Source organism: Ips typographus, linkage group LG2, assembly GCF_016097725.1.
Source record: "Ips typographus isolate SLU linkage group LG2, UJ_Ityp_2.0, whole genome shotgun sequence".
Lineage (NCBI taxonomy): Eukaryota > Metazoa > Arthropoda > Insecta > Coleoptera > Curculionidae > Ips > Ips typographus.
Window position 1 is genome coordinate 17,892,862 of NC_138423.1, and position 17,485 is coordinate 17,910,346.

General features: G+C 34.7%; 5 protein-coding genes across 5 annotated transcripts; 2 read left to right on the forward strand and 3 right to left on the reverse strand.

The window, feature by feature from the left end:
- Nucleotides 1-2,042: 2,042 nt before the first annotated feature.
- LOC145724766 (uncharacterized) lies at nucleotides 2,043-5,304 on the reverse strand. Its single transcript, XM_081973192.1, has 3 exons — nucleotides 4,216-5,304; nucleotides 3,985-4,156; nucleotides 2,043-2,997 (listed from the first exon to the last, which is right to left on the reverse strand). Exons 1-3 carry the CDS (start codon nucleotides 4,312-4,314, stop codon nucleotides 2,099-2,101), a joined length of 1,170 nt encoding a protein of 389 aa, XP_081829318.1. The 5' UTR covers nucleotides 4,315-5,304; the 3' UTR covers nucleotides 2,043-2,098.
- Nucleotides 5,305-6,950: 1,646 nt separating this feature from the next.
- On the reverse strand, nucleotides 6,951-8,983 carry Snr1 (SWI/SNF related, matrix associated, actin dependent regulator of chromatin, subfamily b, member 1). The gene is made up of 7 exons (XM_081974555.1): nucleotides 8,774-8,983; nucleotides 8,463-8,653; nucleotides 8,239-8,398; nucleotides 7,916-8,063; nucleotides 7,645-7,856; nucleotides 7,396-7,583; nucleotides 6,951-7,201 (listed from the first exon to the last, which is right to left on the reverse strand). The coding sequence occupies exons 1-7, from the start codon at nucleotides 8,852-8,854 to the stop codon at nucleotides 7,066-7,068; spliced, it is 1,116 nt and encodes a 371-aa protein (XP_081830681.1). The 5' UTR covers nucleotides 8,855-8,983; the 3' UTR covers nucleotides 6,951-7,065.
- Nucleotides 8,984-9,124: 141 nt separating this feature from the next.
- On the forward strand, nucleotides 9,125-10,218 carry mRpL18 (mitochondrial ribosomal protein L18). Its single transcript, XM_081974556.1, has 4 exons — nucleotides 9,125-9,412; nucleotides 9,495-9,710; nucleotides 9,764-9,914; nucleotides 9,968-10,218. Exons 2-4 carry the CDS (start codon nucleotides 9,511-9,513, stop codon nucleotides 10,166-10,168), a joined length of 552 nt encoding a protein of 183 aa, XP_081830682.1. The 5' UTR covers nucleotides 9,125-9,412; nucleotides 9,495-9,510; the 3' UTR covers nucleotides 10,169-10,218.
- An 807-nt stretch (nucleotides 10,219-11,025) lies between these two features.
- Nucleotides 11,026-14,160, reverse strand: LOC145725701 (myrosinase 1-like). Its single transcript, XM_081974554.1, has 11 exons — nucleotides 14,006-14,160; nucleotides 13,826-13,946; nucleotides 13,149-13,379; nucleotides 12,886-13,088; nucleotides 12,695-12,828; nucleotides 12,545-12,639; nucleotides 12,320-12,489; nucleotides 11,860-11,936; nucleotides 11,488-11,678; nucleotides 11,274-11,380; nucleotides 11,026-11,225 (listed from the first exon to the last, which is right to left on the reverse strand). Exons 1-11 carry the CDS (start codon nucleotides 14,053-14,055, stop codon nucleotides 11,099-11,101), a joined length of 1,506 nt encoding a protein of 501 aa, XP_081830680.1. The 5' UTR covers nucleotides 14,056-14,160; the 3' UTR covers nucleotides 11,026-11,098.
- Nucleotides 14,161-17,281, forward strand: LOC145725699 (myrosinase 1-like). Its single transcript, XM_081974553.1, has 11 exons — nucleotides 14,161-14,319; nucleotides 14,380-14,511; nucleotides 14,961-15,180; nucleotides 15,382-15,584; nucleotides 15,651-15,784; nucleotides 15,837-15,931; nucleotides 15,987-16,156; nucleotides 16,569-16,651; nucleotides 16,704-16,900; nucleotides 16,958-17,064; nucleotides 17,118-17,281. The coding sequence occupies exons 1-11, from the start codon at nucleotides 14,267-14,269 to the stop codon at nucleotides 17,236-17,238; spliced, it is 1,515 nt and encodes a 504-aa protein (XP_081830679.1). The 5' UTR covers nucleotides 14,161-14,266; the 3' UTR covers nucleotides 17,239-17,281.
- The last annotated feature ends 204 nt before the right edge of the window (nucleotides 17,282-17,485 follow it).

A 17,485-nucleotide genomic window follows, 5' to 3' on the forward strand; every position in this document is an offset into this window, starting at 1 on the left:
CACTGTCCTCCGACACTGCTCATAAGCCACATATGCTCTTTTTGCTCTGCTTTGTAGGTGAGAGTTCCAGGTTAACTTCCTGTCGACGGTAATACCAAGGTATTTCACGTCTTCAGAGAAGTTTAGTTGGCCTTTGAAGATTTCGGGAGGTTTTAAGCCCGATAAACTTCTTTTCCTGGTGAAAAGGACCATCTCAGTCTTGTCTGGATTGATCGACAGTGAGTGTTCCTTACACCATGTTTCTATTAATTTGAGCCCCTCCTGCGCTCTATCGCACAGTGTGTTCACAAATTTGCCGGTCTGCAAGATAACTATGTCATCTACGTATGCAATTGTGTAGAATCCATTATTGTTGAGGTGATTAATTAGGGTATCCAGAACTATGTTCCAAAGAAGGGGTGATAAGACCCTTCCTTGTGGACATCCCTTCAGTCCTCTCACTGTGATGTCTTCTACATTGATACTTATTGCTCTACTGGAGAGCATCTTAAGTGTTCATTCAGTCCAGTTTTTGAGATATTTAGCTCAAATTTGGACTGTATGTGTGTAGTCATCAATAAAATAAAGTTTTTTTGAAATATTGTAGACTAAGGTGTTTTCTACAAACTGTCGAATGACATCACAACGGAAATGGTCAGCTAACCGAGGTAATGGATGAAAATATCCGTGTTGCACTGGAAGGTTAAGTTTTTCACTCCTGTCACTTTGACAGCCTACAACTCGGGTATTTTAAGAGTCTAAAAGTGGTGCAACCATTCAAATTAATCGTCTTGAAGTACTCGTTCCAGTGGTGTGCGTGAAAATGCTTAATTTTGAAAATTACATACAGGGTAAGCGAAAAAAGTAAGAGAGTGAGTTCTACGAACTGTCAAATAACATATATGTCTGCATGAGAAATGTTAACTAAGTTATTGCTCGAAAATTTCCGAGTTGCCCTGGAAGGTTAACATTAGGACTAGATTTATCCTGAAATAACTCAGTTATTTGTCATTTTTACTAAAAACACTATACAGGACGATCAAAAGAGGTTTTCAAGGCCTGTAAATTGGTATATTGAATCATGTCGAAAAAGTCGAGTAACAGAGTAAATAAATAATAAATTGTGGTCAAAAATTGTTTTCACGATTACGCAGAAAATGCTTTGACATCTACACGGCAAAAAGACATTATTATGTTTTGACAAGGTTGACGGTTAAATAAGAAAAAAACCCAGAGGTTGGCAACATTGCAAACAAAATTTGCTTCAAAATTAAGATCAAGTGACTGAACGCGCTGTCACAGTTGACCATCATGTCACGTGATCAGCCCTTGTCGACTGACGTCACTAAATTACATATGACAAAACAGCGATGCCAATTCTACTTAATTAAACGTTAAATTTGACTTATTGTTAAACTGTTAGGTAAGTCGTGTGTTCCTCCTCAAAATCCTTCTCATCCCACGACTTACCTAACAGTTAAATTATAAGAAAAATACTCGAAACAATTTTTATTTTCAACCATGTATGTAATAACTTTATTTCTTATATGTAAACCAGGTGGAAAGATGATAATTACCTGCTCTTACTTTCCACCCGGGTGGAAAGTACTCACTTTGAATGTCAATATGCTTTTCGTCACATCTGGGCTTACTTTTTACAATTAAGAGACTTTCTTCCGCGACCTCGGCGTGGTGACAAGTAACATCTCCGTCTTCAGAAATCTCCATGTTAAAAGCACTTGAAGTAACGTTTCAACCCTATTTTCATCAATTCATCAATATTTTAACTGAATGCTTTATTAAAAGTTTGATAAGATTATGATAAATGATTGAAAATAAAATAGTATACAAACCACGGTGGAAAGTTTAATTTCTGTCTCGAGCTAAAGTTCTACCTAATTTCTCGACATAAATCAATTACTTTCCACCTGAGTATGTAATATACTATTCCTTAAATGAATTTTAATTTGAAGATAATTGTGTACGAAATTTGAAAGTCCTAAGTGAAGTATTAGCTGCCCTACAAACGACAGGAGCAAAAAAGAATCACCCTGTATATTAAACGTTTTATTCACAATAATGGTAACAATATAATAAACAATATGCACCAGTGTTAAACTTATATAAAAATGTTTCCCTGTACATGCATGGCTAAGGCATCACCAGGTTTATTATTATAAATCTCGCTATATAAAGCTCTTCTCCATTTTTTGGCAGCAACAATGGCCACATTAAAGGCGTTTTGCCACGACATTAGCGCCGTTTTGTTAGGAAAATATAGAAGAATTTCGTTATTGGTTGCAGTTACTAGCTTTAAAATTTCATTAGTCATTGAATCAATTTCACAAGTGTCACAACGAAATAATGAGATAATAAATTCGAATTTGTCATCTTTCAAATCCTCGGCTGTTTTATACAATTTTAGATCTGTATTTTGAAGAACAGCTAGTCTGGCATCATGCATAAAGGTGTTGTTTAACATACGGCCCAAAGCTAGTGGCGCGTGCATCGGCCTTTCATCTGTACCTACAGTAACTCTAAACTGTATATGCAGAGTGGCACTGCAAAAATTCACACCATTCTGGTTTATGTCGTTGATGTTGACCAAATTAACTGTTGTGTAACCAACTAGCTCAAATTGTGGAATTTCGACGCCGTTACACAACCTTCTAATATTTTCTGTTCGCGAGAGAACTGATGGGTGCTTCACCAGTCTCAATTTGTAGAGCGACATTTTGAGGCAAAAATTGTAAGTTTGATGATTAAATACCATAACACCGGGAAACACAGCTTTTCCCTTAGGATTAGGTTTACTCGGTCGGGTGTCCATGATTTTTACGTCATCCTGGATTATAAGGACATAACAATAATAATTCGAAGGGGCCGTGCGAAGGGCCGTGTCAACTTCGAAGTGCTGCGCTGTGATTTGTCCGTTTGTAGTCGATCTTGACATCTTGTCATCTGGATGTTTTGATTTGGATCTCGCCTTAGCCTGCTTAGCCCCTTGTAAACGCAGCCCTGTAAAAGTGAAGTCAATTATTAACAGGGTCAACAAAAGTGTATTTCTTTCAAATATTTTTTTTATAAAATTGTGTTAAAAAAAGTAAATTTTTTTAATGTATGTGTGCATCTAATTGCACTAGTGCAAAAAAGACTTTATTGCACTAGTGCAAAAAAATTATGAAAAATTGTACGTTGTTTTTGCACGATATTATAAAATGATTTTTTGCTTTTTTTAAAATTTTGTCTCTGATATTTTAACAGAAATTTACACTTTTATAGCTCCACGGCTTAGCGTTGGAGGCAAACTTTGAAATTTGTCACGTGTGACACAAAGACACTTTTCAATACGTTACACATACACTTATGCCGTTTTCGATTAGCAGGTTTAGTGCAAAACTCCTGTATTACCATACTATTTCAATGACAGATAGCAGGATACAAAAACATGAGTTTTGCACTAAACTCGCTAAAAAACGCCATTATTAATTTGCTAGTTTGCATTAAAATTGTTAAAAAACTATTCATAAAACGATAAAGATCTTCTGACACAATCTTTTAGTTTTATAGCTCCACGTTGTGATTAAAGCAAACTTTAAAAATTTTATTGTCCCACCGTAAGACTGTCAAAAAACTACCTATAAAGCTATAAAGTTTATGAGATTTTTAAATTTTTGTTAAGTTTTGTTTGCTGCACTTTCATTTATCACTACATTTTTAAACTAAGAATATGGAAAACTGGTTAACTATGTGAAAAATTGGCTTATTAATCAATTACTACCAATGTTAGTTAGTTTTCTTGGCCAAGTCAATTTTTAAGTTAAAAATTTTGTAAATTAGTCAAATATCTCGATAATCGACTTCACTTATTGGCAATTTTAGACATTTTTTTCGACCTGACAATTGTTTTTCAGTTTTTAAACGTTAGGTAATTTTTGAATGTAATTAATTAATCTACAGGATATTTCTATTCATTATGATTTTATAGATGTGTAAAATATTTACTTGCAATCAACAATTTTCTGGCGGTTAGGACGTGATTGGTTGTACCCACAAACCCTTTTTTGAATCTGGCTTTTTCCAGGGCTCGTTTCTCAAGAGCTATTTCGTCTCTGCTGAATTGGATTATCCTGTTGTAGTGATCCATAGTAAACATAATTTTCAGGTGACAACTTTGCTGTGGAATATCGTTAAATTGTTAAAAGTTTGTTTTTTTTTAATGAGGCGTAAACTTACCTTTTTCGGCACCTTATTTCGCTTATATCCATCTGTTTTCTCGTTTGATAGTTTAATGTATTTTTCCCGTAGGGATTTAAGAGCAAATTCCATGTTCATCTTGAGGATGTTACTACTACGAATTCGTACATAAACTGAACCCAAACTGGGTTCTACAGCGCTATTTAAACTACGGGGTACGTAATATGATGAATGGTTACCCTCTCGGTACCTGGTTTTTATTATTCAAAAGAAAACTGCCCTTTGAAAAAAGACGTCCTAAATTAGGGTAAGCAAAGCAAAAGGGTCTGCAGGTCGGTTTTATTACCCTATTTCGTCTGCATGTTTACAGCCTGTCTCAAAAAATAACGGAAAATTGCAGCTTGCTTTGTAATACCTTAAAAACAAATGCAAATTGTGATTTGTGTGTTGTGTTTTGTTTGTGATTGATCAGAAAATCACCTTTTAGCTTAACTGCTTTTTTTTAAATGATTACAAACTACCAAACTGTGATTTAAAACTTTGATGTGGACTTGTGGACAAAAATAATATAAAAAAAAGTTTGAAAGAGAAGAATGCTAGGGAAGTTAATTTTCTACAAGATTGTATAAGAGTCATCATCATCACACAGCCAATCTTGTCCACTGCTGGACGTAAACCTCCACCTAGGTGTGGGATCTTGTGCTGCGCTTAACCAGTTACTCTCTACTCTTCTTAAACCATCTGTCCAACGAGTTGGACGTCTTCATCAACTTCTTAACGCCTCATGTCGGGGATGCCACTCAATCACTCTTTTTGTCCATCTCTCGTCTCTTGTTCTTGCTAAGTGACCTGCCCAAGCCCACTTCATAGTAGCTATTCTTTCGACTACGTCTACGACTTTGGTTCTTTGTCGTATTATTTCATTTGGTATTCTGTCTCTTAGGCTTACTCCCAGCATGGAACGCTCCATAGCTCTTTGGACAACTCGGAGCTTTTCAGCAGATTTTTGTGTGAGTGTTAGTGTTTCAGCACCATACGTCATAACTGGTAGTATACACTGCTCAAAGACCTTTCGTTTCAGACACTGACAGGGATTGGGCACAGGGGACAGGGAGACACAGACTGGGATTTCTGCTTTGAAGACATATCTCAGTTTTCAAGGCAGCCCACGCCGGGTTTATAGGTACGTCGTCCAATTTCGAAGGTCTGGTTGTCACGTCCTATTTGTATTTCGTGACCAAAATATTTATAGGATGTTTCTTGTTCAATTTCACCACCTTCAAATATGATGTTTTGGCTTGGTACCAAATTTGTCATATATACTGTGTTTCTGACGTGTTTATTTTGAGTCCAACCCGGCGTGAAGCTTCATCTAGCCTATTAAGCATTTCTCTGGCATGGTCAATTTTGTCTGATACCAACACAGTATCGTCGGCAAAGCGCAAATGATTTAAGTTTTCTCCATTTACGTTTATGCCCATATTCCCCCAGTCAATAATGATGGGTTTGATTGTCGATAATACAGGAACAATACAGGAACTCAGTAAGTAACCACTTTATTTAGCAACAGAACAAAAGAAAATACATAGAACTAAAATACAACTCACTTTTGAATTGATTCACTTGACAGAGGAGTTATAACACCTAAAAACTGTGTTAGAGCACGAAAGAATGGTTTTAATACGTTTATTAAGATTTTTCATTAAAAATATGTGCAACACTGTTAAGAATTTTAATAATTTTTAATTAGCAACATTTCTAGTTTCTAGTGCAGATGAAAATAACCAAATAACAGTACTTTTTTGTATTTTGATAATTGATAGCATGTCAATCAAAAAGAAGTCTTATCTTTTTTGCTTTCTTTCATTTTGTCTGATCAGATATTTAGTTGTAAATTGTTGCAACAGTTTGCAAAGTAACGTACTGAAGACTGTATTGTTTATTTGTAAGACTTGAAACCAAAGCTAAACTGAAATATGTTCAAATGTGGATTTCTACTTGGTTTCACTCATGTTTCCAGTTTGTTAAATAAACATTATTCATCTTGGACACACAGTAACAACAAATACATTGGCAAATCATTTAGACGCCGCAATTTGTAAATGTTTATTGTAAAATCCAAAAAAGTACCTACAATTGTGCGACTCCATAAAAATTTTATAACCACCCTTATTGGTTATTGTCGACAAGGTTCTTCGAACTGGTTGCTCCAGGTAGACTAACAAACGTTTTGACCGGAAACGAAGCAATAAAATACGTGAGTCATAATAATTACGTTTCTATGGTTGTTGATTAAGCAAACAAGATAATACCAGTAATAAAATTGAATTGAATATGTGATTTACTGACAAAGTATTAAAAAAAAAGTGTTATACATTGTTAATTGGATAATTAGGTATCTAAGAAAATGCAGAGCGTTCCATTAAAAAAAAGTTTATGTCAAAAAGTACGTTTTTGCTTCACCCGGTATAATATATAAGAAAATTGTCATTGAAAGCCCTTTTCTTAATAATAAACTTTTTATCCGAAATTTTTTTCTCTAAAATGTACAAGGATGGAGACATTTAGGGTCTAAATAAAGTTGGGATACCCTGCAGAGGTGCCTACAGCTAAAACGAGAACTGGCATAATTACAAGTACCAGTCGCATTTCAACTCAACTAGTAATTGAACTGTGATTGTACAACCGGACCTAAGACGTCTAAATTTAATAAAATATTGTATAAACATGTGATACAAACCTGGGAGAGAAGAAAAATGAATAATAATTTACACTTTATCAATAGGTTTCCTCTTGGTAGGATATATTTATTATACTGATTAAATACATTGACACTAAGCTAAGATAAAGATAAACGTATTAATTGGAACTCGAAAAAGGGACCCGCGTTCACCAACCGGGCGTGGTGTTAGCCAAACGCCGAATTCGTCTCGTGTTACGGTCCTGATCGCGAATCTTCTTTTCCATTTCCGCATCGGTCAACGTTTCTAAAAATGGCGCCCATTGGTCTGATTCTGATGGTGTTCTGGAACAAAAAAAAAAAACAATATTTATTTACGCACCACACTTGTTTTCAATTTGAGTTACTGTGACGTCTCTTTTGAGTTGGTAACACAAACTTAATTGATTTGTGAGTTACTAACTGCCTAATTAACTCACAGCACTCTCATAAAGTTTTGACAAGTAATAACATACAAGTGGAATTAATCAAATAATTACCTGAATGGTACTTCAACAGTAGGAAGAGGTGCTTCACTGAAAGCGTAAGTGCGCTGATGCCAACTCAACTGACCGCGAATTGAATAAGCTATAGCAGTCACAAATTCCCCACCCAATCCCAATTCGGAGCAAAGCTTCAATGCAAACTCTTCAGGGTTATTTTGCTTCTCACTCATATCCCATTCAACCTATAATCAACAACAAACCAATCACTTGACTAGTGTAACTTTTTTTTTGGGGTTTAATTACTTGATCCACCAAAGAGGTATTCCCCACATGTATGTTCAACTTAATGATAACTCGTTGATCGGTGTTTTCTTCAATAATGCTGGGAGGTTCATTGGGAAAAGCGTCCAACTGTTGGCGTATCGCTTGCGCGATCGCCGGCACAAAAGTTAGTGGATTGAGATCGAGGTCGTCGCATAATACTTCAGCGAATTGTTCTGGAGTTATTAAACTTTCTGCAAAAACGTCATTTAGGGTCTCCTTCCTCAAATCTTTGGTATGTTAAGTAACTGACCATTTTTATTCCATGTGAAAGTATCTCGGAGTTTCTGCCCTTCAATTTCCATGTCAAGCCGAATTGGCACCAACAATTCTGGTTGATTGGCATTTTCAATGTTTAATTGAGGATCAGTGTCATCAAAACACAGTGGAAAAGATCTCACCTATGTTTTTGTAAATTGAAAAAGATTTTTTCACTGAAGGAAAAATTAATTAGTATTTTACAGAACTAGGCATTATTTATTTAAAGTTCATCTAATTTAAGAAGGGAAATGTTTTGAATGTGACACTTGCTTCCATTTCTATAACTTTTATATGTTAATTAAGAATAAAAAAAACCTTTTTAGCTGCCACTCTATTCCTGTTAATTGGTGTAGCCTGTGGAACAGCATCCAAATGACTGGAATTGGGTAGAGATGGCACCCACTGAGTATTTTTCTTGTTTTTGCCCTCTCTAGGAACAGGTGGGTCACTTGTATGCACTGACACTGCCTTGTATCTAAAGCCAACCACATTGAATATTTAGCTACAATATTACAATGATTAAGTTGAATTCTAGGTACTTGTCATCATTTCCTTCAATAATATCCTCGACTTCTGAGGCACGGAGTAGAGACACACTGCTTGCCAAACAGTGCTGTGATAGCCCCAAATCTATCAAACGTTTTCTCTCTTCATTGGTTATGGACCTTCTGAACATACCAGGGTACTTCTTGTATAAAGAACCCCTGAACAGTCGCAGATAGTTTCCCACCTAGAATTTTTAATGTTATGTTAAATTAAGACTACACGACCTCGTGGGGATCTAGGATACGAGGAAACTTATTCTCCTGAATGTTAAACTAATTCTTGTAATGTTTTTGGTAGTTCTTACCTCAGATCCAACACAGTAGTATTCGCCATTGTCTTCCAATTGGAATGCAATAGGTTTGTCTCCGTACGTTCGAACAGACATTTTCACTTAGTTTCCAGCAAAAAAAACAACTTAATTAACTCAAAATAGAGTATTTTGTTTTAAAACTTGTATTTCTAGAAAAATGTAAACAACACAGAACACAGAACGCTAGAAGTGACAGAAGACAGAACGGTAAAGGGAACAGGGAACTGACAGAGGACAGTTGACCATGAATAAATTCATTATAAAAGAAGACTTGTGTTTACTGTTTACTGGTTTTAAAACCAAACTTTCTTAAGGCAACTGGCAAGGTTTTTTTTTAGATTTTAATTAATTTTTCTAAATGAGGAATTGGCTAGATACTGACAACCAAGGGGGCATTGAAGAGCATAATGATTCTTTAATTGTAAAGCGAAAGAGAGAAAGCTATTCTGTCTTTCAATTCAAAAGAAGAAGCATACCTAAACCTAACCTTACATTTTAGATATTCATTTTGTCAACATTAGATTATTATATATTAGATTTAAATTAAAGACAATTCTAATGATTTAAATTGTAATTATTGCACTAAACTATTGTAACCTGCGTTCAGCTTAATTTTTAAAGTTTTGTGAACGGGTAAGTTGTCAATAGATAATAACACATTTTAGTTGTGTTTGAAACCAAATAAACTAGTAAATACTTTCAAAACTATTTTCAGATACCCCCAAAAGAGCATGTCTTTTCAAAGTAGAGCCTTTTTCTTACCCATCAATCAAATGAGGCAACTATCCAGTACTAGTGTGTTGGAAAGTAATTTAAGTGTGAACACCACTTTTGTCAATCGAAATCCTAGGAACTTGGAAAGAATGAGAATAGGTTACAAGCCCAATGGTTACCATGTAGAAAAACCTGGAGAATACACCTATTGGCACAAGTAATGTTTGTCCATCTTTTACTTATTTTTATTTAAATAACAAATTTTTCCAGATTAGTTTTAAATATCTCAGGACGCCATGTTACAGCTAGCATTAACCACTTTGAAAACGGCGAGGTGTTACGTGCAAGCACCTCAGAGTGGTGCGTTAAAAAGCATCTCTATCGTACTAAAGACACTTCAGCATTTATTAACCTTGGACGGGTAAAAATTCCACAATATTTTAATTTTTGGTACTAAACTGTCTTTTTTTATAGATTTTAGCTTTTCGGTGCCTTCAAACTGGCTTAACTGAAATCAGTTGCAATATTGTTCCTACTTATGAAGATGGGAAAGTCGCAAAATTTTTGAAAGCACTGGAAGATAATGGAGTTAAATTGATGGAGCCGCCACAATTCAAGAAAGCAGAACCCTGGGACGTTGAACGTCCTGAGAAACCTTGGGAAGTGGTAGAATAAAGTTTTTTGATTTTATTTATTTGTTAATGCAATAAAAACGTTAATTAGTTTGTCTGACTTTAACAAAATTTAAAACCTGCACTAAAATGACTTTTTACTAAAAATAAACATATTTGAGATGCTTCAGTTTAAAATAGTGTTATGGTTTACACTAAGTGACCTTTCTTGTCCTGGCCTGGAGAGAAATGGGTTCTATTTGTTAATTTGCATAATAATGTCCACTTCACTTTCCTGAACAGATTTCTGACTGCCGTCCCAGTTCTCTCCAACGGCACAAGAAGGCCTGTTTGTGTTTGACATTTTTAATTCACAAGAAATCACTCCTAGTATCAAACCACAAAATAAAATAATAAATGAATTTAGAATTTAAATTCAACAAAAACAAGAAATATAGGGATGCCAAAACGTTGTATTAGGCCAACGCATAAACCTAATCTAACCTATTGTATAAAATTATCTTCTAGGGCAAAATACAAGATTGATATTACACTTGCACAATACCCTTATGTATGAGTCCAAAAACATTCTGAATTCAAAAAACAATTACTATTCTACTTACAGTCAGTTATGTACTGTTCTTTTTAATCTCACCGCACGTCACGTTCTCTATCTCCGCACTACAGGACAATTTGCTGCGATGCCGAAGAAATTGTTTTGAGTCCGATGGGTGGTCGAAAAACCTGGAATTCTCGGATTCTTTAAAGTGTTCTTTGAAGGAATTTCACCCCAACTCAAGTGTTCCTCCAAAAAAATACCAGGAGTGATTTCTGTTACAAAAAGATAAGATCAATATCTTTTCAATAGATCAAGTGGTTTAAATAAGTGTGAATTAACCCCCTAAAAAATAAAGTGAATAGTTCAGAATATTGTCAATATAGTAGTTCTGTTATACAGTGAATTTTTTTCATAAAATCAACAGTAGATATCTATTTAGTTTACACAATTCTCTACAAGACATCTTCTACTAATAACATCCTGATACCAGTAGTAAGATTCCTTAGGTGTTCTTTCCCTGTCATCACTTTCAAAGTTTACATTAACCAGTCCTAATTTTTGCCTAAAAAATTATTAGTTTTAATGTACTCTATCAGTTAAACATTCTTACGTATATCCATTGGTCCATTCAAAGTTGTCCATCAAGCTCCACACCGTATATCCGGTTACTTCAACGCCATCTTCGTAATATGCATCAAGTAAAGCGCTTAAATATTGCTGAAATTGAATTTTTGTACAGTTTACCTTTGAGTAGAAGTTCATGTAGACAATCAAGCAGTCGCTCCTTTCTTGAATTAATTATTTGAATTAATAAGGTCGCTTACCTCAACGTAAGTTATTCGATTGGTGTCATTTACAGTACCATCCAAGTCCGCCCAGCCATTTTCAGTGACAAATATTTCAGGATGATTAAAATGCTCGTAAACGTATTTTAAGAGCTTCCTGAAACCCCACGGCACCAAACGAACCCACGCTACATCGGAAGGCCACGAAGCATCTGCATATGAACTGGTTCCTACATTAATCACACAGTTGCAATAAAAGTACATCTAAATTTTAATTTATTGGTGACTGATAAAATATCGAATGGTTCCTTAAAATTGGATTTTACTCACGTAAACTTGAAACAGTCATTTAGTATGTTGTCAAGTTTTATTTTTTTATTTAATTACTATTTGTAATTATTCGAGATTTACCTTTGTCAAGAGAATAGCTAGGTTCTCCAATACTTTCATTGACTTTATTGCCAGACGTTATGTAGTTGGTTGAATACCTATAAAACAATAAATAATCAATTAAACTAAACACATTTGATATACAGAGTGTCACAAATTAGACTGAAACCATCGGTAACTTATTGATAGAGTCCGGATTTCTAGGAATTTTGCTTTTTGTAAATAATAAAAGCAACCAACCTTTGACATCTAATGTGAACGATTTAGCCAAAACCACGTCATTTGAGAGATATTTTAATGCTTTTTTTGCTTCTTTCTTCTTTTTGTGCTTAATTTAGTTTAGTTTAATTTTGATTATTAAGCGCTTTTTTTCACGATTTTAGTCCTTTTTAATCCGGACTCTACTTATTGACATGACACATTTTGTGAGTAGCAAAATAATATCATTGAACACCCTATACAATAGCAGAGAAATACATACGTATTCAAGGAGAAGAAGTCTGAGGTACCGTTAATAAAGCTAATTTCATCAGCTGACAATTCTGGTAATCGAGATTTAGGAAAACCTTCCAATGCACTACGTTCTCCAACATATTGAATGACAATTTCAGGCCAATTGCCTAGGTAAATTGGGTTAGCATATATTCCCAACTAGAAATAATAAGCCTAAATCAAAAAATAACTAGCTAATATAAGCTAAACTTACCACAAATTCTCTTTCAATTTGAGCTGAGACGACGTCGTCTTCACTGTCTGTAGCCGGTTCAGCCCATCCAGAATCAATAACTATGGAAATTCTTCCTGAAGTTAAATTAGTTATATTTCCAAGCTTTTCTATTTTATACTGGAATTTAACCTTCTTGAGTTGCTCTGAACTCCTCATCGTAAATATGGTAAGCTTTAGCATGTGCTAGCAGGTGAACGTAGGCACAATGGTACAAACCTTCTCCTGCATTAGTGTATCCTGGAGCTTTGGCTCCTTTCGTATACCTAGAGAATTGCATCTAATTTAGGATGAACATTGAACGAGTAAAGATGACATTTTACCCATCCAAACAAGTGGACTGAGGCTCGTTAATGGTAATCCAAGTTTTAACGTAATCTCCAAACAGTTTAAAACACAAACGTGCATATTCAGCAAAATAGTCGCTGATTAAGGGGTTTTGCCATCCACCCATTTCATGGAACGCAATTGGTAGGTCCCAGTGGTACAAAGTCACCATGGGTTCAATGTTGCTCTCATGTAAAGCCTTATTCAACCAAAATATAAAGTAAAAAAAATTCTAGATGGTGTGAACCTAGTTTAGTACCTTGAGCAGATTTAGATAGTAATCCACTCCTTTTTGGTTGATATTATTAACGGTACCATTGGGCAGAATTCTGCTCCAAGACAATGACATTCTGTAGTGGTTAACTTTTAAATCGCTTAGTATTTGGACGTCTTCCTGCCATTTGTGGTAACTGTCGCAGGCTTTGTCTGCAGTGTAATTCAGCTTGATTCTTTCTGGATAGGTGTGGGTATACCAATCCCATAGATTTTCCTAGTAGTCAGGTTTTTTTTTATTTTGATTTAAATGCACGAATATACGAAATAAAACTATAGCGCATCAGTAAGCAAAAAGCTGCACATTGATGTTACTAATAACACAAGTATTGATCCTACAGTAATGTTTAAATATGCAAAACTGTGTAATTTTTCTTCAACCTCTAGATTCTGAGCACTAAAATAAGAAAATATAATTATATTATTTGTGCTGTTTTCAGAGAGTTCTGAAAATGACTAAACATTTTGTTCTTGATTTATTGATGATTATGGACTATGTTGTTTATGTAGTAGGCTGAAATTTGCATCTCAATCATAGTTGATTGGCCGCAGCATACAGTTCGAACGTTGTACCTACTATGACCGCAGTAAGGCCAGAGTTGTGACTGTGTTTATCAGAGTATATCATTTTAATGGAAAAAAGTTATAACCTAAATGACTTACTCCTTTTCCATCTTCGTTCCATCCGCCCTCGATTTGATAAGCGGCGGTAGCCACTCCAAATTTGAAATTCTCGGGAAAGTACTTGTTATTGTACGTAAAACTGGACGAATCCGCACGCGATCTACGAAAAAAACAACACTTGGAAAACACTTTAAATTGTTTATTTAAGACATAACTTACTCGCTAATTACGTTCAGCAGCAACACAATAAGCAAAGTGACTTGCATCATATTCAGTAGGTACCAAACCCGCTAATCGATTTGAATGTACTAAGTCCAGATTATGTGGACACTTATGTACTCACCTAATACTTAAGAGTTTTAATTTTCCAAACAAGATAAGAGTAAAGTGTTTTTAATAATTTATCATACATCAACATAATATAAAAACAATTGCATTTCTACCCCTCAAACTATTTCAATTTTTAAACGACTATAATCTATGTCATTCAGTATGTTAAGAATTTTATCGTGTTTGTTATTTAGTGCAACATTGTAAGTTTTCATATATTAACTATTCATTGTAGCAATAATTTTTAATTTTAATATTTGTAGAGTTGCATGTGACGATTATCCAATAAGTAGTCAATTATTTCCGGAAGGTTTTAGTTTTGGGGCAGCCACAGCGGCCTTTCAAATTGAAGGAGCTTGGAATGAGAGTGGAAAGGGCGAACAAATATGGGACTGGTAAATGATTTACCTAATATTAAATAAAAAAAAACAGCATAAATGTAGAGGGCGATTTTAATAAAAACTGTGATAATTGTAAAGTAATTGTTAAAGAAATTAAAAAATTTCAATCGTTATTTACGGTACAAATGTGCAAAAAGTACTTTTCTTCCTCATTATTTACATTTTCTTCAATATACACTTTTGGTGGTAGATGATGAAAACAATAAAAAATTTTTTGCCTTGTACACATTTGTCTGCAAAAGCTTTCTAAGATAGTTTTGAAGGATTCTTTTGATTAGCATTTTAATCTGGCATTTGTTTTCAAAATTTGTCTGTATGTTTTCACCCTGTATCATATAATTTTTTTAAAAGGTATTAAAATGTTACTTAATTTTTCTCCGAAATAAAGGGTTTGTATTAGCATAAATCTGACTGAATGACATAAACGATAAAAATTTTTGAAGGTGGATGCACAATTATCCAGAAAAAATTGAAACTGGAGCTACAGGAGACGTCGCTTGCGATTCGTACCATAAATGGCGGGAAGACGTTGAATTACTGAAGAATTTAGGTGCAAATCATTATAGATTATCTATATCGTGGAGTAGAATTTTTCCAAATGGTTTGGCTAACAATTTTACCCTTAATCAAGAAGGAGTAACGTACTACAGAAATTTAATAGAGGTGAGTAAATTGTTGTGTCTTTTTTAGCGGTATTTTGTGATGTGACTAATCAGAAAAATCAGTATAATCTGAAAGTAATAAATAAGTTATTTGTGACTTAAGTAACTATGAATTCTTTAATTAAAACTTTCCCACTCTACATATTAAAATACAAGCATGAAAGTTAAGTTAAACTCTATTCTTCTTTATGTTATTTTCTAGGCATTACTGGAAGCTAACATAACTCCATACGTTACACTTTATCATTGGGATTTGCCATTACCATTACACGAATTGGGCGGATGGCTAAATAAAGCTATTGCCGACCATTTTGCTGAATACGCCCGAGTTTGTTTCCGCGAATTTGGAGATTTAGTCAAAAACTGGATGACCATCAATGAACCACATACTTATTGCTATTTAGGGTAAATTGTTCACATGAAATTTATTTCTGATTTGCAAAATCACGTATTCTCTTTTTTGTTGCTTAGATATGGAACTGGTGAACATGCTCCTGGTTTTCAGCACGCTGGCGAAGGTTTTTACAAATGTGCCTACGTGTCACTATTAGCTCACGCCAAAGCTTATCACATTTACAACGATGAGTTTAGGGCATCACAAGGAGGTAGCCGAACCATCTTAAAGTTTCCAACGTCTAATATTCCATTTCATTACAGGAAGGGTCTCTATTGTTATTGACAGTCCATGGTTAGAGCCTGTAAGCGAAACAACAGAAAACATTGAGGCTGTTAGTCGTCTCAGGGAGTTTTTCGTAAGTCAAATTTAACACAACTCGAGGTTAAATTTAACTTTTAGTAAACTGACAGTTGGGAGTGTTTGCGCATCCAGTTTATATTGGAAATTGGCCGGAACAAATGATACAAATTGTAGACGAGCGGAGCAAGTTGGAAGGATTTTCTACTTCTAGACTACCCAAGTTTACAGACGAAGAAGTTGCACTTATTAAAGGAACTTCAGATTTTTATAGCTTAAACACGTTAGTATTTTTTTTATTAGGATCGCTTAGGCTGATTTTTGTTTTGTCAGTTTTGCACATTCTCTGTCACATTCACAACTTATGGGTTCTTGATCCGTGGTGAACGATTTTAAACGCAATAGATTATATTGCTGCTACGTGTTTATTTTATCAAACACAAGAAACTTTGACTTTTTAAAGTAAAAGTGATTTAGGCACTTATCGAGATGCTTAGAAACTTGGAGAATTTTTAATAACTCCTTGCAAGCTGAAGGAGAAACCACATTAGCAAACAGCAGAATAAGTTATTTCTGGAGGGCTTTAAAGAGAATTTGTGTTACATAAAAATTATATGCAAACTATAGATTACATTGGTTTTGCAGTTTTCTGGGTACTACCATATTTTAACTGGTACTACCTTTTACAATTTCAGATACGCCACGTATCTTGTAGAACATCAAAACAACTACGACGAAATGATTGACCCTAACAATGTAACGTTTCTATCTGACCAAGGTAAACTAATTCACCATTTTTTCGCTCTAAACTAGATTTAAATAAATTATAGGAGCGATATTCTCAGGAGACCCTTCGTGGGCTAGTGACGTCAATTGGGTTTACAGAGTCCCTGCAGGTTTCCGTAAACTGCTAAACTACGTTTACAACACTTATGGTCAACCGGAAATCATTATAACTGAAAATGGTTGGGCCCAAAACATCACCACTGCTAGTCTTGCGGACCAAGACCGAATTACTTACATTGAAGTAAGTAAATTTTCATGTCACTATTCACTATGCAGTTTAATTAAAATTAAAATCTAGCAATATTTGAGTGCTCTCCTTGATGCCATCTACGAGGACAATGTCAACGTAACCGGTTATACAGTTTGGAGTATTTTGGATAATTTGGAATGGGCGCATGGATACCAGTAATTTTTATTTAAATATTCTTTTCCTTGGTAAAATGCAGTGGTAATTTCAGGCAAAAGCTCGGGCTGGTTAGGGTGGACTTTGACGATCCTGAGAGGACTAGAACCCCCAAGGATTCGTACTACTGGCTTCAGAATGTGATCAAAAATAGACGTCTTACTGATGAGAATTAATTTTGTTGAAATAAAGTAATAAATCATGTTGTTATGAAGTGTATTTTTATAGTCTTAGTATTGCTATTTCTATGCAATTAGACCACTTTTGACAATTTCAGCATCATTGGTGATGCTACTACCAAAAGGTTGGTTCTTATGATTAATCAGTAGCTGATTCAGTAACAATGCTTGGTGAAAATTTTGGTTTATTGAAACCCTTAAGGTACTTATTTTGTCCTAATCGACACTCAACGTTAATGGGTGA

Coding starts and splice junctions, on each gene's coding strand:
- Snr1 (XM_081974555.1), bottom strand. CDS start 8,854: ATGTCTGTTCGAACGTACGGAGACAAACCTATTGCATTCCAATTGGAA. Junction 8,399..8,462: donor ATTGAAGGAAATGATGACAA/GTACCTAGAATT, acceptor GGTTGGCTTTAG/ATACAAGGCAGTGTCAGTGC. Junction 8,064..8,238: donor ATAGAGTGGCAGCTAAAAAG/GTTTTTTTTATT, acceptor ACAAAAACATAG/GTGAGATCTTTTCCACTGTG.
- mRpL18 (XM_081974556.1), top strand. CDS start 9,511: ATGTCTTTTCAAAGTAGAGCCTTTTTCTTACCCATCAATCAAATGAGG. Junction 9,711..9,763: donor GAATACACCTATTGGCACAA/GTAATGTTTGTC, acceptor AAATTTTTCCAG/ATTAGTTTTAAATATCTCAG. Junction 9,915..9,967: donor CATTTATTAACCTTGGACGG/GTAAAAATTCCA, acceptor CTTTTTTTATAG/ATTTTAGCTTTTCGGTGCCT.
- LOC145725699 (XM_081974553.1), top strand. CDS start 14,267: ATGTCATTCAGTATGTTAAGAATTTTATCGTGTTTGTTATTTAGTGCA. Junction 16,652..16,703: donor AACGTTTCTATCTGACCAAG/GTAAACTAATTC, acceptor AATAAATTATAG/GAGCGATATTCTCAGGAGAC. Junction 16,901..16,957: donor ACCGAATTACTTACATTGAA/GTAAGTAAATTT, acceptor ATTAAAATCTAG/CAATATTTGAGTGCTCTCCT.
- LOC145724766 (XM_081973192.1), bottom strand. CDS start 4,314: ATGAACATGGAATTTGCTCTTAAATCCCTACGGGAAAAATACATTAAA. Junction 4,157..4,215: donor GAAATAAGGTGCCGAAAAAG/GTAAGTTTACGC, acceptor GATATTCCACAG/CAAAGTTGTCACCTGAAAAT. Junction 2,998..3,984: donor CAGAAAATTGTTGATTGCAA/GTAAATATTTTA, acceptor TCACTTTTACAG/GGCTGCGTTTACAAGGGGCT.
- LOC145725701 (XM_081974554.1), bottom strand. CDS start 14,055: ATGATGCAAGTCACTTTGCTTATTGTGTTGCTGCTGAACGTAATTAGC. Junction 11,937..12,319: donor GACTTCTTCTCCTTGAATAC/GTATGTATTTCT, acceptor ATTGTTTTATAG/GTATTCAACCAACTACATAA. Junction 11,226..11,273: donor GAATGGACCAATGGATATAC/GTAAGAATGTTT, acceptor ATAATTTTTTAG/GCAAAAATTAGGACTGGTTA.